Genomic DNA, 23,081 nt, shown 5'->3' with positions numbered 1-23,081 from the left:
TACTTCACATGCTATCTTTCATTCATATTTAGATCTATGCCCAGACAAACGTCAGTCACTTCCCTACGCCTCCCCCCCTACCCAGTTCTATACTCAGTGTTCCTTGCTGTAACGCTCATTTCACTTGTATTCTCCCAACTCAAAGCCATGAGGGCAGGCACCCAGGCTATCTGGTGTATCTCCATATACCCAGCACCTAGCTCAGGGACTAACACATAATAGATGCTTAGTAAGTATTTGTTGAGCCCAGTAACTTTCAGCCTCAAATTAAATGTATGTAATATTAGTAATAGTTCTCTACATAGTTCAGTGGCTTCCCAAACAACTTGATGGATCAGTGTGCCAACTTGGGAGGGGAAGACAGTGCAGTAATATAATTAATATTCACCCTACTTTTCAGATCTAAAACACCATCTGTGAAGTAATTGACATGCATTAGAGTTTGAATGCTTACCTGCATTAAAATTCTGACTGTAAACCTTGGGTCATATACCATCTGCTAACCAGATGCTCTATTAGCTAGCAGAAGAGACCAGTGTAAGGTCTCTTACACTGAGAGAAGCAAAAGTCGGGCCTCTGATGATTTTTCTTTCCTCTAGTGCCTGCTTGCTACCTAAAGGGATCACTCTGCCTGTTCTGAGAGTTGAGACCCTGGAGCAGGCACACTTCTCTCAGTGATGTGAGGCTGGGCCAGAGAGTCAGTGAGGCCCGTGAAGCCTTACCTTCTGGGAGAAGGGAACTGAGGGCTAGGACACATGGGACACAGGGCAGGGGGGCCTGTCCATACTATTATACATGTGTACACCCATATCTGGACAAAATCCATACCAAGGCATATATACATATAAACACACACAAACCACTGTACAAACAGGTGCCACACAGACACATTCTGTGGTCATGCACACTCATACATGCATAAACATGTACCCAATGCACAGATATCCAGCCACTATCGCCTACATCTAGCAATTGAAGTACACTTCTTTACTTGCAATCTGGTAGCTAGTGGAAGAAAGCAATGGACGCAATCTTGGACTACACTGCAATCTTGGCCAGGTGAGTATGTATGTGATGTGCATGCACCAATCCTGATGCACGTTTGGACCCATGTACTTACGAATGCACACACACAACTAATTACACATGCACGATTCATATTCACTTTCAAGCACATGAACATTCAGTGCACAGGGAAATGTACATGTTATCGGCTGTCACGCCCACATGCACTCTCAGATCCACAGTGACATGGATGTTCTCATGCGCTCAGATGCATGCCTACGCCTGGCTAACAAGCACTTTCGTGCACGTAAACCTCCAAATATACTGACAAGTTCCACACAGGGATGCATTCACACACTCAAGTCATCACGAGCACTGCAAGATTTTTCCAAACGGCCGCGGAAGCGAGAGCGACGGGCCGGCCCACGTGACCGGGGGGAGGGCGAGGACGCCAGTGACGGGATGGGAAAAGTATGCCTGGGTCGGGCGCCGGCCCGACTGCCGCCGCCGCGGGAGGCGGGGACGCGGAGCCCCGCCGAGAGCTGGGTCTCGGCGGACGCCCCTGGACGTGGCCGGCGGCTGCGAGGGTGAGTGTCCGCACGCGGCCCGCCCGCCGGCACCTGGCGGCTCTGCTCCCAGACGGGCCGCGCGGGGGCGGGGGCGCGGTGGGGCCGCCCCGGGAGCGGGAGGACTGCGAGCGCCCCTTCTGCAGGCCGGGCAGCCCCCACTGGGCGCTCCACCTCTGCCTGAGGAATTACAACGAGAGTAACATTTGGCGGGCGCTTCCTGCGCCAGGCCTGGGCGCAGTGCTTTACCTGTTGACAGGAATAGCTCTCCCATTTCCTGAGCGCTTAGTTTGTGCCTTCAGCGGGGCTCTGCTGTGCTCTTTCACTTCCAGGACGACAGGTTCTCCCCAGCCGCAAAAGAGGTACCAGGCTGAGATGTTAGTAACTTGTTCAGGGTTGCACAGCTAGTAGCCCACTTGAAACCGGGTTAAGTCTGCGTCCAATACCCCTGCCAACCTGGCTTTGCCTCCATAGGATTAACTCCTACATACATCAGATTTCTGCAAATCAAGTTCTACTCTAGGTTAACTTACTCTAGGTGTCTACCTGGAGAGTTGATATTTATCCAGCGCATTATCTCATTTACTCCCCACATTTCTTTAATTAAATGCATTATACAGACGGGCAAACTGAGCCTCAAAAGGTACTAAATTACCGCAAGCTGAGATTTGCACCCAGTTCTTCACAACTCTCTTCCCTCACCCATCTCCGGCAAACTGCTTGTCTCCAAACCTTGTCTTAGGTACTTTGTTGGTTTTTCCTCCATCCGCACTGCCACTGCCCCATTCCGGGCCTGCATCCTCAGCTGGACCATTGCGGTGGTCCCCGGGGCCTTCCAGCGCAGGTCTCTCCCCGCCTATCAACAAGAATACTTTGCACAACCTCAGTGTGATGCTCCTGTGCTCTGACCCCAAAACTCTTATGCCTGGAACCCTTCAAGAGGCCCCTCTTTAGACCAGCCATCTCCCAGAGACCCCGTGTTCCTGCCACGCTGAAGCAGGAGAGGTGCAATGCTGCGTCGTGCGTGTGTCAACCTGAGGCCGATGCTCGGTGCATTGCAAGGCTGTCCTCGCAGATGCTCCTTTTCTGCCCTCCCATCTGCACAGCCTCCTGGTTTATTGTGCTACCTGGTAATAGTATCCGTTATGCCCGTTTACCGCTGCCAACTCCTCAGACCCTCCGCACTTTGGAGAGCATTACCACTGCCCTTCATTCTGACATCAAGTGTACCACAGAGTTTGTTTCTCCCCAAATGTCTTGCTCCTCTCCATCCCCTAGCATGAACACCAACCTTGCCTGTCTTCTAATCCTTAAGTGTTAGGGGCTACCTTTTGTTTTAAATGATATAAAACTAACAATGCTCCTCGTAAGAAATTCACAGTACAAAAAGACAGGTGAAAAGTGAAAGCCACATACCTTTTTCCAATACTGTGAGGTAACCCCTTTATCAAGAGGTTGTGTCCTTTCTGAAATGTCTTATTTATTTACGTGTGTCTACCTTTTTTTAACTCAAAGTAAATCATACTTAATATACCATGCTGCAATTTGCTTTTTCCCTTGTGTACTTATAGACCTGCATATACAGACCTGCTCTGTTGTAAAAAGAGCGTCATAATGTGCCCTTGTAATAATGAATCAAGATTTCCTTTACAAGTCTGGGGTCATCTTTGAAGCTACTCAGCCTCCATCAAATATGGAGTTCCCCAAAAAGTTACTTCTTTCTCTGCAAATCCCTCCATTCTTCTCTTTCTTGATACTCCTTCTCTTGGCCTCATCTGCTGATTTAAGATAGATAACTGAACTTTCCTACAGTTCCCGGCTCCGATGCTTTCTACTCCCGAATTTGTCCCGGGATAACAGAGTCGCTGTTATACTCACAGCTTCCTCCACCTCTTCTTCCAGGTCAAAGGCCTGCCAACCTGGCTTTGCCTCCATAAGATGAACTCCTGCATACATCCGATTTCTGCTAATCAAGTTCTACTCTAGGTTCACTTTTGAAATAATTCCTTGCCAAATACTTTTTCAAGAAAATAATCCTTCCTTGGATTTGTGCATTACTGTAAATGATTTACTTCTGTCTGCCTGTCTGTCTCTCTCTCTCTCTCACACACACACACACGCACGCACGCACGCACGCATGCACACGCGCTTGCGCACACGCGCACACACACAGTGGTGCCCTGTTAGTTAAGGCTTTAGGTCCATGGGTCCTGTGCCCAAGCAGAGGAGCCGTGGTAGAGGGACATGAACCCTGAGCCCTGAGTCAACAGGTTTAACCTGGGAAAAATGACTTCACTTTTCTGAGCTCTGTTTTCTCTTCTGCCAAGCAATAATGATAGTATCAGCCTCTTAAACTGTGAGGAGAATTGATGAAGAAATGAACACCAAAGCTTTGCAATAAGAACACACAATATATATGGAGAGCACCCTTCTTCTCTAGATTAGGGGTTGCAATGGTGCTGAGCATGATGTATAAGTGAGCAGGATGCATGACACTAGGGAGTGGTGAGGACTGTGGACACTGAAGAATATAGGTCCTGTGTATTAGTTTGGTAGGGCTGCCATAATAAAATACCACAGACCAGGTGACCTAACAGGAATTTATTTTCTGTCAGTTTTGGAGAAAATAGAAATCCATGATTAAGGCAATGGCAGGACTGATTTCTTCTGAGGCCTCTCTCCTTGGTCTGCACATGGCCACCTTCTTGCTGTGACCACACATGGTTATCCATCCATCTCTGTGTTGTGTCCTAATATTCTTTTCTTATAAAGCCACCAGTCATAATGGATGAGAGTCCACCCATATGACCTCAACTTACTTTAATTACGTCTTTAAAAGTTGGATCTCCAAATATAGTCCCATGCCGAGGTTCTGGGGGTTAGGACTTCAACATATGAACCTGGGGGAACACAATTCAGCCTATACCACTCTGTCCCAAGGGACATCCAGCTGGGGCCCAGCTGCATGTAGCTGGATCTAGGTTCTCATGAAATCTTGATTTTAACATTAAATCTCTCAAGTTGTTCATTGGCAACACTTCCAAATTAAGAAACAAAAAAAGTGTGGTGCACTCTGTTGACCATTCAATATTCAAAAGCCAGTTGGTCACCTCTTGTCTAGACTATCATTTCCTTAACAGCAGAACCATCATCTTCCATAGCTCTTTAATCCCTCTCAGCTAGACATTCTTGCACATTTCAGTGATAACAAAGAGCTGATCATTGAATGATTAAATTTGAATTTTATGACCTTGTTTTAAGTAGGGCACACCTACCTATAGAAATCCTGTACCTTTGCATCCATGCCATGCTGTAAATCGCATCCGCTATTACAACTGCCTTCAACGCCGTTTTTCCTAAAGCTCACAATTGTTCAGCTCCTCAAAAGCCATTGTTCTCACCATTTTAAGATGAGGAAACAGCAGACCCATGTATGTTTGTTTAACTTTCTCCCAATATATCATATCTCTCCTTATTTTCACATATTATTATTATATCAGAATAACACTACTATTACCAAGTGCTAGGGCTGGTTACTGCATATCATTTAATATGCACCATTACTCTATAAGGAGGGTCCCAGCAATCAGACTACTCAGGGAGACATTCCTAAAGATTTCAATTCAAACTGTGTAGTCAAAACTCACCTGCTAAAGGACAGCAGATATTTCTGTTTACCTGCTAGAATAGTGCTATCGTGTGGCTATAGCAAAAACAAGGTTTACAATTTATAATTCACACTGCCTTGCAAGGTTCTTGACAAATTTTTTATTTGGAGATTTTGAGTTATTTCTGATTTCACACATAAAGTGAAAATAAATATTTCTATGTCATGCTATTTCAAATTTAAATGGTTCAAATAAGACCATACAGTATTGTTTCTCCCATTTTACAGTCAAGGAAACTGAACCCAGGGAGGTTAAATAACAGGGGTCAAAAATCTAGATAATGACTCTTAAATACCAGCCCACCTCTGTGTTTCTCAAAGGCCAGCCCTGTGTCAGATCTTTAGAGTGACCCCAAACACCTGTCAGGGCCTGAACAAAATGACTCTGAAGATTAACAAGCAGAGAGAAGTCAAGAAAAACTTAGCCTTTTATCCCCAGCCCTTTGAAGTTCAGAATTTGTTCCTCATTTCCTGAATCTTCAAGCATGGTCCCTTTCATACCATTCCAAGGGATCATCTAGCCCCGAAATTTCCTTCCCTTGCTTCTGCATGGTTTCAGATGCTCTTTGAGAGAGAGCGTCTTGCAAAGAAAAAGGGGGAGCAGGGCACACAGGTGTGCCAGGCTGGATCCGCAGACTAGCCTCAGTCTGTGTATACTCTGAGAGTGGTATCTTTCATCTCTGCATCCCCCATGTCTGGCCTCAAAGGCAATAAGAATAAGCAGTGCCATTTATGGGGTGTCCACGGGCCAAGCCATAGTACCAAGGACACATGATATCCCATTTGGCCTCTTGTCACTTAATGAGCTCAGCACGCTCCCACTGATTCATCTATCTTTGTGTTATAGATACAGTAATACATCCAGAGCCAAGCCATTCATAGAACATTTAACACCATCTAAATTCTCAACTTTCTGTGGTCTTTTTCTTACTGCTTCATTTGGGGATTTTTCTGTTTTGTTTGTTAATTTGTTTTTAGACTGATTTAGCAGTTGGACACAGCACTGGTCCTGTAAAAAGGGACCCTCTGACATTTTCAAGGTTCTTGTTTACTGTTAAAACAGTTTAAATGCAGGGTCTTAATAATTTTTATTGGAAGTACTTTGATATGGCAAAATAGCCTTTTAAAGGAACCAGAATGGAAGAAGAATGACGTTGTTTCATTCCCTTTCTCCACATCCCCAGCATGTGAAATAAAGGGTTTTAAATAGACTTAATGAGCATTGGGGTATGCGTGGGGACTTGATAATATGGGTAAATGTAGTAACCACAATGTTTTTTCATGTGAAACCTTCTTAAGAGTGTATATCAATCATACCTTAATAAAAAATGAAAAATATAAGTAAGTATATAAATAAATAGACTTAAGGAAGTACTGAAGACCCTGTGGAGGAGTTACCTTTAAAAAAAATAATGTATACCTTGTCTTAGGGGTGTGAAGCAAGGGAGACACCCCCATCCTTTCCTCAGGACAAAACAGCAGGACAGGAACAAAGGCCAAGCCTTCCTAGGACTCTCTTTTGGTCGGAACAGGCAGAAACCCAATGCAGACTGGCTGAAGGGAAGTGGAGGACTTACTAGAAAAATTCAGAGGCCTCTATCTGAAACGCTACAGGACTCTTGGAGGGAAGGAGGATGATTTTTTCATGAGTTCAACTTCAACTGGTGATAACTACAATCTTATATAAGGTCTTAATGTCTGTATCGTTTTACTTTCGACATCCATTATCTTGTTTGATTTTCAGAACAAGAAATAATGAAATAATAATAGCGAATACTTTTGTAAACCCTTACCATATGCCAAGCCTTATTCTAGGAACATTATAGCCTCATAACAACCTTCTAAGGTACTATTATTGTTATTAATATCACCCCGACTTTGGAGAGGACGAGGTTGAGGGAGAAAAGGCAAGTAATTTAAAGAGGCCCCACAGCTAGTCTGCAGGATTTCTACACATGCAGCCATGCTTAGAGCTAATGCAATAGCTATCAGGTGGCTACTGATCTCTTGAAATGTGGCCAGAATTCAGATGTACTGCAAATGTAAAATACACACTGGGTTTTGAAGACTAAATGTTAATTAAATAATGTAAAGTGCCTCATTAATAATTTTTACATTGATTACATATTGAAATGATATTTGAGATATTTTGGGCTAACTAACATGTTATTAAAATTAATTTCACCTCCTTTTTTACCTTTTCAATATGGCAACAAGACAATTTCAATGACATATGTGGGCTCCATCATCTTCCTGTTGAATATGATGCCGCTCGGACATGCTCCCCAGGGCCCTGGTCTGCCACTTGGAGGCTGTCTGTCAGAGGAAGCTGGTTACAGGGTCATGAACCCTGTTCCCTCCCTCCCCTCACATCTGGCACATCAGCCTCATTCTCTCTCCCTGCAGTCCTTGGTCCTATGGAAGGAAACATCTGAGGGCAGGTCTGTAGCCTGATGGCTTTGGCTTCAGCCACCCGAGAGCCTGATATTGCCCTCCTTGCGCGGGCAGCTGAGGTCCAACGTGAAACAGCCTAGGGCCCAGAGGGGAGGGCTCCAGGTCCACCACAGCATGAGCCACGTTTGTTGGTTTGGAAAGGTTTGGGGTGTACATATCAGAAGATAGGACTTTTTGGTGCCAATACAGTGGCTTGCTTTTGGTGTGCCTGCTGAGACAAACCCTGGGAAATCGTGGCTCCTGAGACCTCACTAGGTTATGCTTTGTCCTTGGACCTGTTTCTAGACTTAGCCAGAAATGGGCTGGGAGTGGAGGGGTGGGTGTTCAGGGAACAGCAGATCAGATATTTTCAGGGGCCTCTTGGTAAGTGGGCCCCTTAACTTTTAATGCTATGTATTTAGACTCTGGATGCTGAAGTATTTCCAAATGGGCATCAATCTCAAGATCCCAGGAAAAGGGACTGTTCTGTGAGTGCTGTGAGGAGCCACAGTCAGCTCCTCTCTCCTCCAGTCCATCTCTTAGCTTTTCAGAAAAGCTGGGAGGACTGTTTTCAATTTGCTTTCTGGAATTCAAGGAGGGTGTGGGGTGGTTTTCATTATAGAATTCTCACTCCCATCAAAGCAAATTTCCAGTGAGCTTCATCCACAAGCAAGCCCCACCCCATTCCAACCACCAGCCCTTCCCTTTTAACCCCAAACACAAAGAGAATTGCCTGGCTAGGTCACACTCAGGTATCCGCCCCCTCCCAGAACTGGCCTCCCTCTGCAACAGGCCAGGAGCTGCTGGGGTAGGTCAGGACCACGTGCTGTTGGTTCAGCAGCAGTTGGTGGCAATTATAATTTTGAGCAAGACTCTAACTTCTGTGTCATGTTTTGCTTTCAACATCCATTATCTTATTTGATTCTCAGAACAACCCTTTATATTATAAGGCAGAAGGGGTGAGTGCTATCTCCATCTTATAGGTGAAGAAATGGAAGTCCAGATAAAAGGAATGACTTTTCCACAATCACATGACTAGTAAATTACAAATCTAGGACCAGTACCCACATCTTCCAAACCCAAGACCAGTCACCTCACTGGGTTTCCCTCCATAGCTGAGTGCGGCTTTATCCACAAGTTTACTGAAATCCTTTTGATCCTGTTGCTCTTTTATTATGAGTGACCATTTCATTCAAGGCTGCTGAACAACCATGAGTTGCATGCTTCCTACATGCAGGGTGGGGGCTGTGCTAGGTTCTGGTGACATAATGGAGAGCAGGACAGGCAGGGCCTCTGCTTTCCGGGCCTTCCACTCCAGGGGGAAGACACAGACAGTCCATGAGTCAAGAAATAAATATATGACCACAGCTTGGGCCACGAGCTTTGAAAGGGAGACCAGGGAGCACACCAGCAGGGGTAAGTGGATAGTTTGGGTCCTGGGATGAAGGCAGGCTCTGATGAGGGGATGACATTAGATTAGACCTGAGATTCGAAGGAGGAGGCAAGCAGCTGTCTGAGGGCTTCAGAGGGAGGAGGTTGGGATTGGGGCATTTTAGGCAGAGTTCTGTCCAACTGCTGAGTGTTTACTGTGCCACATGCTGGGCTAGAAGCTTTCAATACATTATCTCATTATTCTTATCCAGGCTCCATGAGGTAGGTGTACTATATATAAGTGGCTAGGTTTCCCGTCACTCTTAATCACTGAGTTAAAGAACACCCATACCTGTCAGTGTGTCATGACCTGATGACCAATAGGTCAAGTTTATTTAAGCATAATTTATATCTTGTAGTTAACAAGAGGGATTGTCCAGGCTTAACAGCCTTGCTCAAAGCCCAGACAAAGGTCCCTAGAGTTTCTGCTGGCAGGTCAGTGTCAGGTAGAGTCAGCAAGAGACCAGCATCTCTGCTGCAGGCCCTTCGCATGTCACCGTCTGGGTGGGGGGCCCTAGGGAATGCGCCGGAGGGGCCATGTCACAGTGGCCCGGGACAGAACAGGGGAGGCGGAAGGCTCTTCCCCTGACAGAGGACTTCAGCTGGGGCATTTTGGCTCCTAGCATTTTCCTAGAACATGTATATTTATGACCCATTAGCTACTTAACTGAGAGATGAGAAACCCAGGGACTGAGCAAATTAAAACCAGACTGAAGAACTCCATCCAAGTTCACAGACTGAAGAACTTCCTCTAAGATCAGTGATTCCATTTGGGGGCTTTAACCAACTAAAATTTTTCCTCTTCAGCAGGAAGAATATCACATCATGCTGCCTTCCCTGTTCAGCTCATACCAGAAAGGAGAATTTAGGAGCTAAGATAGGGTTTTAAAAGGCTAAGTAGGACCAATACTTCTTTTTCTTTTTTTTTCCTGATCTATTGAACAGATATTTGTGGAGCACCTGCTGTTTGTAAAATACTCTGCAAGTCCCTCATGCTCTAGGAGGTCAAAGTAAGGAGGGATTAGAATTAGATCAGTTCAGGTTAGAAAAACCAGGAGAAGGAGAAAACTTATTTGAATCCAAGGGTGATTTCAGCCAGCACCTTGCTTTCTCTTCACTGTGGATTTCCTTGAGGGCAGGTTCTGAGACTCAAACACTCATTAATGAAGCAAATATTTCTTAAGCATCCACTGTGTGCCAGGAAGTTGGAAGTCCTGGGGATAGAGCAGGCGGCCAGCTAGGGTCCCTGTCCCCTGGAACTTCCATTTTCATGTGAGAGGCTGCGGGCCCAGTAAGTGGGTGAGCGAGCAAATACCATGCACCCAGGTTAAGCTGTTACAAGGAAGGGTTAGAAAGACACAAACAAGGAGCTGGGGTCCAAAGGGAGAGCTGTCTGAGAGGGCACGTCAGGGAAGGCCTTGGAGGAAGTGACACTTAAGCTGAAACACCACAGATAAAGAAGCAGCCTGTCAGGAGGGTGGGCCCCGGAGGTTGCAGGCAGCAGGGCAGAACTGCGCTTGGCCTGAAGGAGGTGGCGTGGCTGGGCCAGAAGAGGGGGGAGAGGAAGGAGCAACTAGCATCAGGGCGGTGGCAGGGGCCGGGTCATTTGGGGCCTTGCGGGCCATGTCAGGGTTTCCGATGTTTGCTGTTTGCAGCCAACAGCCACTGGAGTAAGACCCTCAGGAAGTGACGTGGCTGATGCTCTAAATGCTGGTTCTGGCCCTAGCGCGGAGAGTGCATGTGAGCATGTGAGCGAAGCAAGAGGCCGGGGAGGAGGCTCTTGTCTGGTTTAAGCAGGGACTGACCGGATGGCTCTGGGGAAGTGCTGTGTGCACCCTGATCGTCTGTTTCAGCCCCTGGAAACACCCCATTAATACTCCAAAGGGGCTTGTGGTGTGAAGTCAGGCCTAGGAGGCCACCACCCCCACATCTCCCTGGCTAAGCCAAGAGGGCCTCTCAAAAGACAGGAGGTTTTCCTCAACCACTGATTTACTCAAGTATTCGCAGGGAAAAAAGGCCTCATTTTTTCGTTTTCAAAATCATATTACTGTGTGTGTGTGTGTGTGTGTGTGTGTGTGTGTGTGTGTGTGTGTGTAAAAAGGTAAAAGTAAAATATGATGTTCTAGTTTATCGTATTTTTTATCATATAAATAATACTAAAGGAATTTCTCTTTTGCTCTAGGTGGCTTTGGTGTATGCTTCAGGGTCTCTTCGGTAATTTGGGTTATTTAGGAGGAAAAAAATCTAAGAAACGCTGACATAATGGAAAGCATTTGGGCATGAGGGTCAGCCAAACCCATGTCCAAATATAACTTCTGCCACAAACTAGTTGTGTGAACAGGAGCAAATTAGCCTCCTGGAGCCTCAGTTTCCTCCATAAAAAAAATAGCCAGGGAAGGGGGCAAGGTGTAGTAGCTAAAGTGATGTCTTCTGAGCCTCTCAGACGCGGGTTCGAATGCTGGCCCCTTGCTTCCATTGCGTGGCTTGGGTAAATCATCTCACTTCTTGGAGTCTCTGTTTCTTCCTCTGAAAAATGGGACAATAAGTTTATTGCCTTCATAGGGTTTATCGTAACTTCAGATAAAATAATTCGGGTAAAGAGCTCCACCCAGAGCTTTATTAGACATTGTAGGTGTCTAATAACGTCACTCTGCCTCCACTTGGGTTTCCGGTCTGTAACTAAACCAGTTGGATTAGATGGGCCCTCGTGGCTCTCCCCAGGTTTGTCATTCCAAGTTTATTTTAAAACCCTGGAAGAGTGAACCTGTCTGGATTCCTGGAGCCTTTGCTCCCTCTGAGCACCCTGCCCACCGTGGTGTGGAGTTCTCTGGGGAGCCTGCTGGGAGGGTGGGGCCCACGCTGGGATCAAGGCTGTTTGGACCCTTGTTTTTCTTGGAGGTGCCCTGGAGGCAAGGTTTGGAACCCAAATCTAATCTCCCCGCCCTTATTTCCAAAACAGTTCCTGGCTCGGGTGGGAACCGCCAGGCTCCAACTCTGAGAAATCTCTTCCTCTCTGCACATCCCAGAACCCTGCTCCTCCAGCCAGCCACTGGGCCTGCCCTGGGCCAACTGTCCCTGAGCAGTGTTCCTTATTGTCCAAAGAGGCTGGTGCCAGGCAGAGGTGGGGGAGAGCAGACCCAGGCCCTCTTGCTGGACATGTGTGGCTCAGAAGAGAGAGGGGAGCAGTGAACTGAAACAGATGGCTTCCTTCTTTCCTCCCGCTCTCTCATCTAGCTGTCGCTCTTTCCTGCCTGGCTTCATTTGGCTGTTTGCAGCACTCTCGTCTGCCTGGGAGACTTGCTCCCACCTGCCTCCTGCCTCCCTCTCTTCCTAGTCCAAAATGTTTGCAGATGGCAACTCTAGAAACCATTTCCAACCTGCTCTGAGAATTTGGTTTCTCTTCTGGGGCCCTAGATGTGTCACAGCTCACAAGTCACACTGACCAGTGTTCCAAGACCCTCATCAAGTAGACGAGGGAAGGAGATGGAGATTCTTGAGGCCTGGGGAGAGCCTAGGGCACAATTTTCCAAAAGTACATCATGCACATAACATGTCCATGTTTGGTCTGTCTACCTACCACTTCCACTATCACTTATGCAACCCATGTCATGCACATCTCACACCACAGACACACCAAACTGCAACTTTCTTTTTGCTTCCCCAGGCCCCTGTACAGTTTAGACAGGGAGGGAGCCCCCCACCTCCATGTGCCCCAGGTAATCCACTCCCAGGTAAGCCACTTTTCGATCTTCATTCAAAGGCGAGACTTCCTCCTGTCCCCCATGGAATGGACTGCCACACAGTTTCTTTCTCTATTCTTTACTTTGTCCTGACCCCTCCTTTTAGCATGCAGCATCTCATGTGCCCTGGTGCTCAAGTTTTCCCCCTTGGGTTTTAACCCCCTCTTACATTCCCCAGGTCTTTCTAAGCACCCTCTCCAGAGGACTGGGCACCCAGAGCTAACTGTGCCCCTAACTAGGCCTCTTTCTTTACACAGTGCCACAGGCCCTCCGTGCATCCTAGCAGAATCTCTGCCCCAGAGCCCCTGGCACTGTGTTCCTGTCTGGGGGTTTCCAAGGTCTCCATGCATATTGGTGGGGCTTGCTTAAGATTCTTTAAGAATGGGGGTGCACTGCTAGAGACAACAGTGCTCTTTGTTATAAAGGGCTTAGAAAGGAGTATGAAAGCATTAAAGATACACTATCACCAAACTGAAACTGCTTTTCCTTGACTTAATCAGAATTAAAGAAATTATAAAGATAATGACTTTGTTACTGTATGATGTAATGTTATCTAAAGCAGCATCTGGTACTAAATCATGTCTGCCTAGCCAGGGGTGCCTCTGTGACACTTATCTAAAGAAACCCTCTGAGGTCCAGAGAAAGAGAGTGACTCGCCCAAAGTCACACCTCTGGTGAGCTTTAGAGCTGGAACTAGAACAGGCCCCTGAGGCCCAGGGCGGTACAGTGCTGCGGCCTCCACTTCTCTCCCTGCAGAAGAGGCCTGGTTTTCTCTCCCTTTCATCTGTTCGCAGTGTTAAAAATTCTGGCCGGGTCAGGAGGAGAGGCAGCCCACAGGTCTGGACAGGCTCCCAAGGCCAGGGCACAGTGGAGGCTGAGGGAAGGGAAGCTGAGGGAGGAGGGGCAGGAGGAGGAAAGCTCCAGCTCGCAGGACCGAGGCCTGAGCCATGTTCCTGCCTGCTGCAGCACCACAGCGCCAGAGCCCCCTCTGCCTGAGGCTTGACAGTTCTGATTAAATAGCCCAAGGCTGTGTGGGAGCTGTGGAGACGGCAAAGCTTCTTGTCTGGAAAGAGACAGCAGATTGAAGTCAGAAAGGCTCAGCATCAGAAATGAAGGGACCTGAGAGACCAGCTAGTCTAGTGGTTCTCAAAGTGGGTCCCTGGACCCACAGCAGCACCTGGATACTAGTAAAGCAAATCCTCCAGCCCCAGCCCAGGCCCACGGACCCATCAACCCCGGGGGCAGGGCCTGGCAGTGTGGTTTCGAACAATCCCTCCAGGTGAAACCAATTCAGGCTCAAGTGTGGGAACCACTGACCTAGTCCAACCCCTTATTGTTCAGGTGGGGAACTGAGACCCCCAGCCGGAAAAGGGATTCCCTATAGTCTCAAAGCAAGTTGCCACGTTGGGATCTCATCTGCATGGCAGGAAGTCATGCCTGGAATATTCCCTGTCATTTCATCCTTAGGAGAGAGGCTATTGAAGGCCAAGTGGGCCAATTTGTTGAGAGATACTGGATGAGTCATTTATTCCTATTCTAGACTTCAGCCTTTGCATCTTCACAGTGAGGGGCCAGGAGTGGATCATCCCTAAGCCCATAACACCCCCGTCTCTGGTGGTCCCGCTGCTGCTACCAGCCTTCAGGACACAGTGTAAAACTGGGACATATTGAGACTTGCGAAGTCTCCAAAAATATTACTTCCCATACCTCTTTCCCAGGAAGCCATTAGAGCATATGTGCCACCAAAATGAGGGATTAAAATGTTTTTAATTAAAAAAAGAGACCTAGAATTCATCAAACTGGAGATCAAACACAGGATAGAGGTAAAGAGAATCACCATGGTGATCACCCAGGAGAATCCTGGGATGGCAACCGTGGGAAGATCAGAACAGGAGGGTGCAGGGCTCCAGGACTTACTTCTTCAGGGGAGTAAAGGTAACACATCAGTTAGCAGATATAGTTGATAATGTGAGAAATAATGATATTTATATATATCACTACTGATATTGATATAGTAATAATAGAGAAATAAGCAAATAAAGAAATAAAATTAATAGTATCTCCAGTAAGAAAAGTGTGTCTGAGAAAGGAAAAATAATTATAGTACAGCACTTTGCTTAGCAGTAAACAATACTTACAGTAATTCAGAGAGTGGAGCTTTATTTCATCAAAAATTACATATTACCTACATGAGGGACAGGAGATAGGGGCCTAGAGTGATGGAAGAGGGCTGATTCCTTATCTGTCATAATAGGGATTCAAAAGATAATCTCAAAAATTAGTTTAAAAAAAAAACAAAAAACAGCATAAGCATATTATCTTTTAATGAATGTAACCACCAGGAGAAACAGCGAAAAGGGTTTGGGGCAGGGGTTTGAAGTTAAGAATGGGTGGGGCTGGAGATCACCATTTTTCATCATAAGCCTTATAGTATCTGACTTTATAAACAATATGAGCATATTAATTTGATAGTTTTTTTTTAACTGTAATAAGGAAAAGCCCACTGTGTAGCCTGCACCAAAAGGGCCCAAGCTCTGGGTCTGCACCACCTGGTTCCAATCCCAGCCCTGCCGCCGGCTCATTGCATGACTGAGGCACACTGTTAACTTCTCTGAGCCTCCATTTCCTCACCTGTGTCTGTTGGGTAAGGATGCTGTGAGCTCAGGGTCTGGCCCATCGTGCCTGGCACCTAGGAAGCACTCAGCAAAGGGGTGCTGCCAGCCTGCTCTTCACCGGGCGCTGCGCTCCCCGGCCCCCTGCAGTAGCAGCCTAGCTGCAAACCATCACCACAATCTGACGTACTTCTACTCTTGTAACTTTCTCCTTGTATGACCTGTTGGAATGAAACCATGGATCCTTTCTCTCCGCCCCATGGGCTGTCATCTGCTTCGGAGGATGGTGGTGTCATGAGAGGCCTCAGCCCCAGGACCCTTCCAGCATATATTCTGGGTCCATGAGTCAGCTCGTTAAGACGTGATGACACTGACCAGCTACTTGTATGTGATGTGGGAGAAAGCGAGAGACAGAGATTATAATAGCTCCTCCTCCTCCTCCTCTGGATGCCCTTCTGGCTGACGCTCAGTCAGCTCAAGTAGGACTCACATGCTCACAGCTCTCTTGCCTCCCACAGGTGCCCACCGTGATCTCCTCCTTCTCCAGGTGCCCTTCCGTCTGATGCTCACCTGCTCCCCTCTCTTGCCTCCCACAGGTGCCCACCATGATCCCTTGGGTGCTCCTGGCCTGTGCCCTCCCCTGTGCAGCTGACCCGCTGCTTGGTGCCTTCGCCCGCAGGGACTTCCAGAAGGGCTCCCCTCAACTCATCTGCAGCCTGCCTGGTCCCCAAGGCCCCCCCGGTCCCCCAGGAGCCCCAGGGCCCTCAGGAATGGTGGGAAGAATGGGCTTTCCTGGCAAAGATGGCCAGGATGGCCAGGATGGGGACCGGGGGGACAGTGGAGAGGAAGGTAAGAGGCCCAGCACCTGCCCCTCCTATTCCTACTGGGGTTGATAGCATCTGGCACAGAGGAGTTTAGTCATAAAAACTAGTATTAATTCCATTTCATTATAAACCAAATGAAGGTCTCTAAAAAACATAGCAGTGTATCCTCCTGAAAGGAACAGTGAGTAATCTGTGGCACTTCCCCAGCTGCATCACGGATTTGCTGAGTGACTCTGGGCAAGTCTCCTCATATATTATTCAGAATTTCTTTTTTGCAAGTGCAGAAATACAGTTTATGGCCCCAAATTGAATTCATTGGCTCATGCAACTGGGAAGTCCAAGAGCCACACTTAGGAAGGGCTGGGCCCAGGGGCTCAGAGACTGTCGCCAGGAGCTCTGCTTCTCTGTGGGTTGTCTGTCCTCACAAAGGCTGCAAGTGTTGGAAGACTAGCAGTGGGCTCTAGCCCGCCTCCTCACCGCTTGATCCTTAGAGCAAATTTCAGGATGACTACACCTCCATGATCACCTGTGTATCCTGGACCAATCCTTTTGACAATGGGGGTGAAGTACAACCACCAGCCAGGACTGGATCATGTGCCCACGCCTGGGTGGGCATGAATGGGTGGTGAGGGCAGTTGGTCACTGTGACTGACAGCCTCGCTGGGACCACACGAAGTAGTGAAAGGGGGTTCCCTGTGGGAAGGAACACCAGACAGGCAGCAAACAGATTGGATACTCTCTATAGGCCCTTTCAGCGTTGACATTCCTTGTATCTTTGAACTCTCTCCCCAGTAACCAACCACTTTTCAGTGTCCGCAGCAGCCCCCAGTGTACATTTTAGGCAGTAGGTGAATCATGATACCTTTTACTTGCATAGCATGTTAACATTGACAAAGCAGTTTTGAATATGCTGCTTGGCTGATGTCAGTACCATCCCGTGAAGGAGGTGTTCTTACCATCCCCTTGTTACAGGCGAGGAAACTGAGGGCCAAAGTGATCACCCCGAGAGCAGCATGTCATAGCTACAAGAATCTAAACTTTGGAAACAAATTGTATGCCAGTTTTGGCAAATTACTTAACCTTTCTCCACACCTCAGTTTCCTCATCTCTAAAATCAGGCTAATAATAGCATCTGTCTCACAGGGGTTTGGTAAAGATGAAATAACATACCATGGGAAGCGTCAGTCTCAGAGTAGACATGCAAGAAATGGTAGTCACCCTTAACTGACTTGCTGAGTTCACATAGCAGGCTGGTAGCAGACTCCAAATCCAGGCCTTTTCCTACCACACCAACTTAATTCCTCCAAGAGCACTTGCTTCCCACAGGAATAACTCTATAACTAATGATAATGTCTTTGACTTGAAGAGGTCTCACAGTGTGTCTCCCTGCACTGGATGTGATGGTGGTAGATTTGGGTCTGGACATGAAATAAAAGTTTTCCCTGACAGTTATCTTGATGGCTCCTAAGGGTGAATGGGAATCTGTGCTATTGACTTTTTCCCCTTGGTCAGGAGCTCTGAGGACAGAGGCTTGGGCCGCTTTGGGCCATCTCCCCTGCCATACACATTGCCCAGCCTCTGCTGTGGATTACACCAACACACCAAGGAAGGCAGGGTTGAGAGATGGAGAGTCCTGGCACGTGTAACCAATTAGAGTGGCTCAGCCTGGGCCAGTACAGAAGGACATCCAGCCCCCCTCCCCCGACACATACACACATCCATCTCCAGAAAGGTCTTGAAAAGTAAAGTCAGTTTTTCCTGAAGTTTCCCAAAAAGGTAATCAGGAAGGAGGCACACCACATAACATATCTCAGAACTTCCTGATAAGCTTCCTTAGCTATTTGTCCCCCAGAAACACTCCACAGTAACACTTCTACATCTCTCCTCAAGGTCCCTTCCCCACCTTTTGCTTATTTGCATTCTTTTAAGGAACGGTGTTGTATATTTTTCCCCATGTTTTAATTTAATTTTAGGAACACAGGTATTATACCAAATACACTGTCATTGTAATATATTCAATTGATACAAATAAAGCAAGAGTCCTTCTTAATTCCTCCTCCTTCATCTCCCACAGGTAACGGCTGCCAATTGGTTAGATGTGTCTGCTTTCTGGCCTTTTTCTACATATTTACATGTGTGTGTAATAAAAACAGGCATTGCCAGGCACTCGGCATAAGCAATCTGTTCCTGAAAATTAGCATTTCAGTGAGAAAATGCTATTTGGGAACATGTTTCCCAATTAGTTAAAATAGGAAAAATTTGAATGCATTATATGTTAACCCAGAACTCTAAGACGAAGTAAAATGCCTGCACATATATGCATAAGAAACAAAGTACCTTGTTAGGGTGTAAAAGGCCTATGACACTTCTTTCTCATCAACCGATTCATCTTGCGGTTAGCAAACAGTTGCCTTGTATGTGGTGATGCTAGTACCAGCGGCCTTCAGGAGCAGGCTCCTTAGTTGACAGCATGCTTTTCAAAGCCTCTTCACCCAATTCTGCCAGTCTACCAATTGCATCAAAAGTATAGTTGTGTTGAGATGTGATTCACTATCCACATATGTTTTGTTTAAAATGTTGTATTAAATTGAGAAGGCATAAGTATAAATGTTTCCTATATAATCATTGGCCAAAAATGTTCCATTGAGAGAGATGTGCATTTTATGCAATATGAGTAGTAAAATCCAAGAGGCATTCACAAGAAGACATCACTGGGGAAATGTTCTGCATGATATGCAACTGTATTTAGCTAGTGTTTACTATGTGCCAGGCACTATTCTATGCCCTTAAGTGGGTATAGAAAGAATGTTGTGGTTTCCTTTTAACAAAAATGGTTCTACCACCTGAGTCTTCCTCTTAACAGTATATTTTAGAGTTTTCATACAGTGAACATAAATCTGCCTCATTTTTTTAACTGCTGCATAGAATTGCACAGTATGGATGGATCATAATTTTTTAACCACTTCCCTTTGGATGGGCATTCAGGTGTTCCTAGATGTTGCTATTATAAATAATGCTGTTCTAAAACCCTGCACATGTGGGCAGGGACCTTGTGCACTAGCAGGGATTTCACTAAGATCAGTGTTTTGAAGTCAAGAAGGGCTTCTTCCAATTCTCTTGTCAGCCCATTACCAGCACAGCCCTTTAAAGGATGGGTCTGGCAGACAAACCAGACTCTTCCTTAGAAAGCAGGAGAAGGGAAGGGTATGAATTGTTTCAAGTTGTTGTTTTGCCCTGATCCATATTGGTTCCAGAGGGTAAGTATTACCACTCCCATATTCCAGCTAAGACTGGGAGAAGTGCCCAGGCTACACCATCAAGATTTGCACCCATTACTATGCAACTCCAAAGCCTTCTGGTTCTTTCCATTACCCAAAGGCTCATGCTTCGAGGATGGAAAGCCAAGGCCCACAGCCTCTGCTTAGTTCGATGAGGGCCCCTCCGTAACACCAGCTGCTCTGTCTTCCAGGTCCACCTGGCCGGACAGGTAACCGGGGAAAGCCAGGACCAAAGGGCAAAGCCGGGGCCATTGGGCGGGCCGGCCCTCGAGGCCCCAAGGGGGTCAGTGGTGCCCCAGGGAAGCACGGCACGCCAGGCAAGAAGGGGCCCAAGGGCAGGAAGGGGGAGCCGGGCCTCCCGGGCCCCTGCAGCTGCGGCAGTGGCCGCGCCAAGTCGGCCTTCTCTGTGGCGGTGACCAAGAGCTACCCAAGGGAACGGCTGCCCATCAAGTTTGACAAGATCCTGATGAACGAGGGTGGCCACTACAACGCATCCAGCGGCAAGTTCGTGTGCGGCGTGCCAGGGATCTACTACTTCACCTACGATATCACGCTGGCCAACAAGCACCTGGCCATCGGCCTGGTGCACAATGGCCAGTACCGCATCCGGACCTTCGATGCCAACACTGGCAACCACGATGTGGCCTCGGGCTCCACCATCCTGGCTCTCAAGCAGGGTGACGAGGTCTGGCTGCAGATCTTCTACTCAGAGCAGAATGGGCTCTTCTATGACCCTTACTGGACCGACAGTCTCTTCACAGGCTTCCTCATCTATGCTGACCAGGACGACCCCAATGAGGTGTAGACAGGCTGGCATTGGCTCTTCAGGGAGGAAACAAGCTCCTGGACTTCTGCTCCCAGAGCAAGACCCCCACCCAGGCTGCTGGGTGACCACGGGAGCTTCTAGCCACAGGCCAACCTCCTCTGCCCATTTGTAACTCCATCATTAAACCCAGGCTTTTTTATTCATCCTTCCATCTATCCATTCACTAGTTTTTTAGTATCTGTTGTGTGACAGGCACTGTGCTACATGCTGCAAGGCATCTCAGTGAACAAGACAGACAGAGGCTCTGTCCTCCTGGGGCTTACATTCTTGTGGGAAGTATAATTTGCCCATAAACAAATAATGTAATTATTGTACCAGGATAGGAATGCCATGGTCAAGAGTAATAGGAACAACAGGAGACAGGAAGAGGTTAAAATTTTGTTAAGAGTTCATCTTTTTAGGTTTACTTACATACAGTCAAGTCTGCAAATCTTAAGTGGACAGCTCAGTGAATTTGTGCGTATGTACACACCTGTAACTTCCATGTGGATCAAGAACAGAGTATTTATAGCACCCCACCCTCCACCACCATCCATGTCCCCATAGCTCTCCTAAGTCTCCCAGTCTGTACCAGGAGCTATGGGTAGAAAGACCTTGACATAGGAAAGAGCTTGGCATGTCTGAGGGACTGGCGGAAGGTCAGAGGGATGGATGAAGTGAGAAGGGAGACAGGAGGCATGAGGTGCAAGGCTGGATATTATACAAAACCTCATGGGCCATGGCAGATCAGTCATTATGCTCAACAAAGCTTATCCGAATGCAAGAATGAGCATGACAACAATACATGGATAACCTTAAATTTGCTCAATGCGTGAGTAAGTCAGTTTCACACTTCAGCACTTTATTATTAGCTGCAGGCCCACTTCTCAAGGAGTGAAACACACCAGGGTATCCACACATGCCTGAGAATCATGGCTCTAAGATGGTAGCAATGAACAGCATAGAAACAAATCCTGCTCCCACCCCAGGGGTTTCCAAGATGCAGGAAGCTGAGGAATGTAAGAATCCACGGCCCAAAGTGGCTGGTGCATAGAGGGCGCGCAGGCCAGTTGCTGAAGAACTTTCTGATGGAGCTGTAGCTCCCTGGCAGATTGTTCTGACTGTCACCTAGCTGTAAAGGTGGGGCCAGCAGGGCCCTCCAGGACAAGCAACACTGCCTGGGGTGGTCCTGGAAGGGGTGGTCCCCTCCATAAATAAAATGGGTTACTTAAAGTAACTCCATTCTCTCTAGGTCACAAAAAAGTATGGGATTGGAGAGAAGAATGAGTGTGAGAACCCCAGGAAGTGTGGGCTGTGGTCCTGCCCAGCACCCCTGGAGGAAAGGGCCAGCTTCTGAGATTGAGGACATCTTTGTCTGTGAACAGTTCTTTTTCTTTCCTTTATTTAAAAAAAAATGTGTGTGAGTGCCTTTAGCCCCTTCCTCCTCCTTCCCCCAGGGATGTAGGCCTTTGAAGGCAGTTGACTTAACCCTTTTGAGCCTGGGCAATAAATCCAGCCTGATGGGCAGGACCCCAGAGCTTTGTGGTTGTCATTTCTGGGCCTTACCTAAACCTATGTCCCCTTGTTAACCTGCCAGGGAACCCCCATGGAAGGTGGTGAAGATAATGGGGGGATTCTCAGCACATTTTTTTTGTTGAGGGGCAGTGGAGGCGAGGACTTGAAGGACCCAGGGCTGGGGTCTTGTCTCTGGGTGTGGTCCGTCCAGGGCTGAGGGAGATGGTGAGACAGGAGCCCTGGGTTTGTGGCAGGTGGGCAAAAGCAGGTGACTCAGCTGAGGGAGTGTTACAGCCAGCAGGAGGCAAGGATGAGGATGGCTTAGTCCCTGACACTTCTGAGGATCGCTGCCTCCTTGGTGAGCCACTTGGAGTCCTTAGGCTGATCATGCAGGATGGAGGCCCAGACCAGGAAGGTGGTCGAGGAGGCAGCCTTCCCAGGCACATGGGTCGCCAGCTCCTCCCCCTGGCTCTGGCTGCTTACCCTGGACCTTAGCAAACAGGGCCTATCTTCAGGCCTTCACGTTTGCAGGCATGAAGACCCAAAATCCGGTACATCTTTGGGCAATAAACCTGCCCTGGAACCCAAGGTCTTATTTCTCACAAGGGACATATTGTGAAAGGCAGCCATTGTCAGAGATAAACAAAGCCAGATGCCAGTTAAAATGGCAAGGACAGATTTTAGTCAGTAATACACTATTGCAATGGGGGGAAAGAGTCCAACATGAACTGAACTCAACTTTGATTTGTACAAAGGGGACTGGAGGTTATGAAGGCAGGGTGAGGGATAGGTCTGAGTTGGGGGTCCTGTAGAGTCAAGGAGGTGAAAAATTACAGAAAACAGGAAGGGGGTTGGTCCATATGAAACCCGTCTGGGTTTGTTAACTGGTGTTTATCAAAGTTGGGCTCCTACCCTCCCACGGAGAATGGGAGACAGGGGCACTTTCTTTGTATGTTGGTGCAAACAAGCAATACGTTCCTGTGGCTGCCTTGGGTTTTTTAGGCAGCCACTTTAAGAAGGATAGGGTTGTCCTAAAAATGCAACCTGAACTGTTAGAAACTATGTTAGTGTTGAAGTCTTTACAGGCCTAGGTTGACAGGCCTGGTCAAGGAGAGGCCTCTGAGGAACCTGGCTAGAGTTTGGACACCAAAGAGTCTTTGTCACTGCCCCCTGGAATGCCTGGTGAATCCACAGCTCTAATTATT

The 23,081-nt window shown here is 47.4% G+C and overlaps 1 protein-coding gene across 1 annotated transcript; it reads left to right on the top strand.

Moving 5' to 3' along the window:
- The first annotated feature begins 1,436 nt into the window (after positions 1-1,436).
- On the top strand, positions 1,437-20,531 carry C1QTNF2 (C1q and TNF related 2). The gene is made up of 3 exons (XM_037025172.2): positions 1,437-1,592; positions 16,051-16,303; positions 19,748-20,531. The coding sequence occupies exons 1-3, from the start codon at positions 1,479-1,481 to the stop codon at positions 20,359-20,361; spliced, it is 981 nt and encodes a 326-aa protein (XP_036881067.1). The 5' UTR covers positions 1,437-1,478; the 3' UTR covers positions 20,362-20,531.
- Positions 20,532-23,081: the final 2,550 nt, after the last annotated feature.

Source organism: Manis javanica, chromosome 1, assembly GCF_040802235.1.
Source record: "Manis javanica isolate MJ-LG chromosome 1, MJ_LKY, whole genome shotgun sequence".
NCBI classification, from domain to species: Eukaryota; Metazoa; Chordata; class Mammalia; order Pholidota; family Manidae; genus Manis; species Manis javanica.
This window is presented reverse-complemented; position numbering and strand designations above follow the sequence as displayed.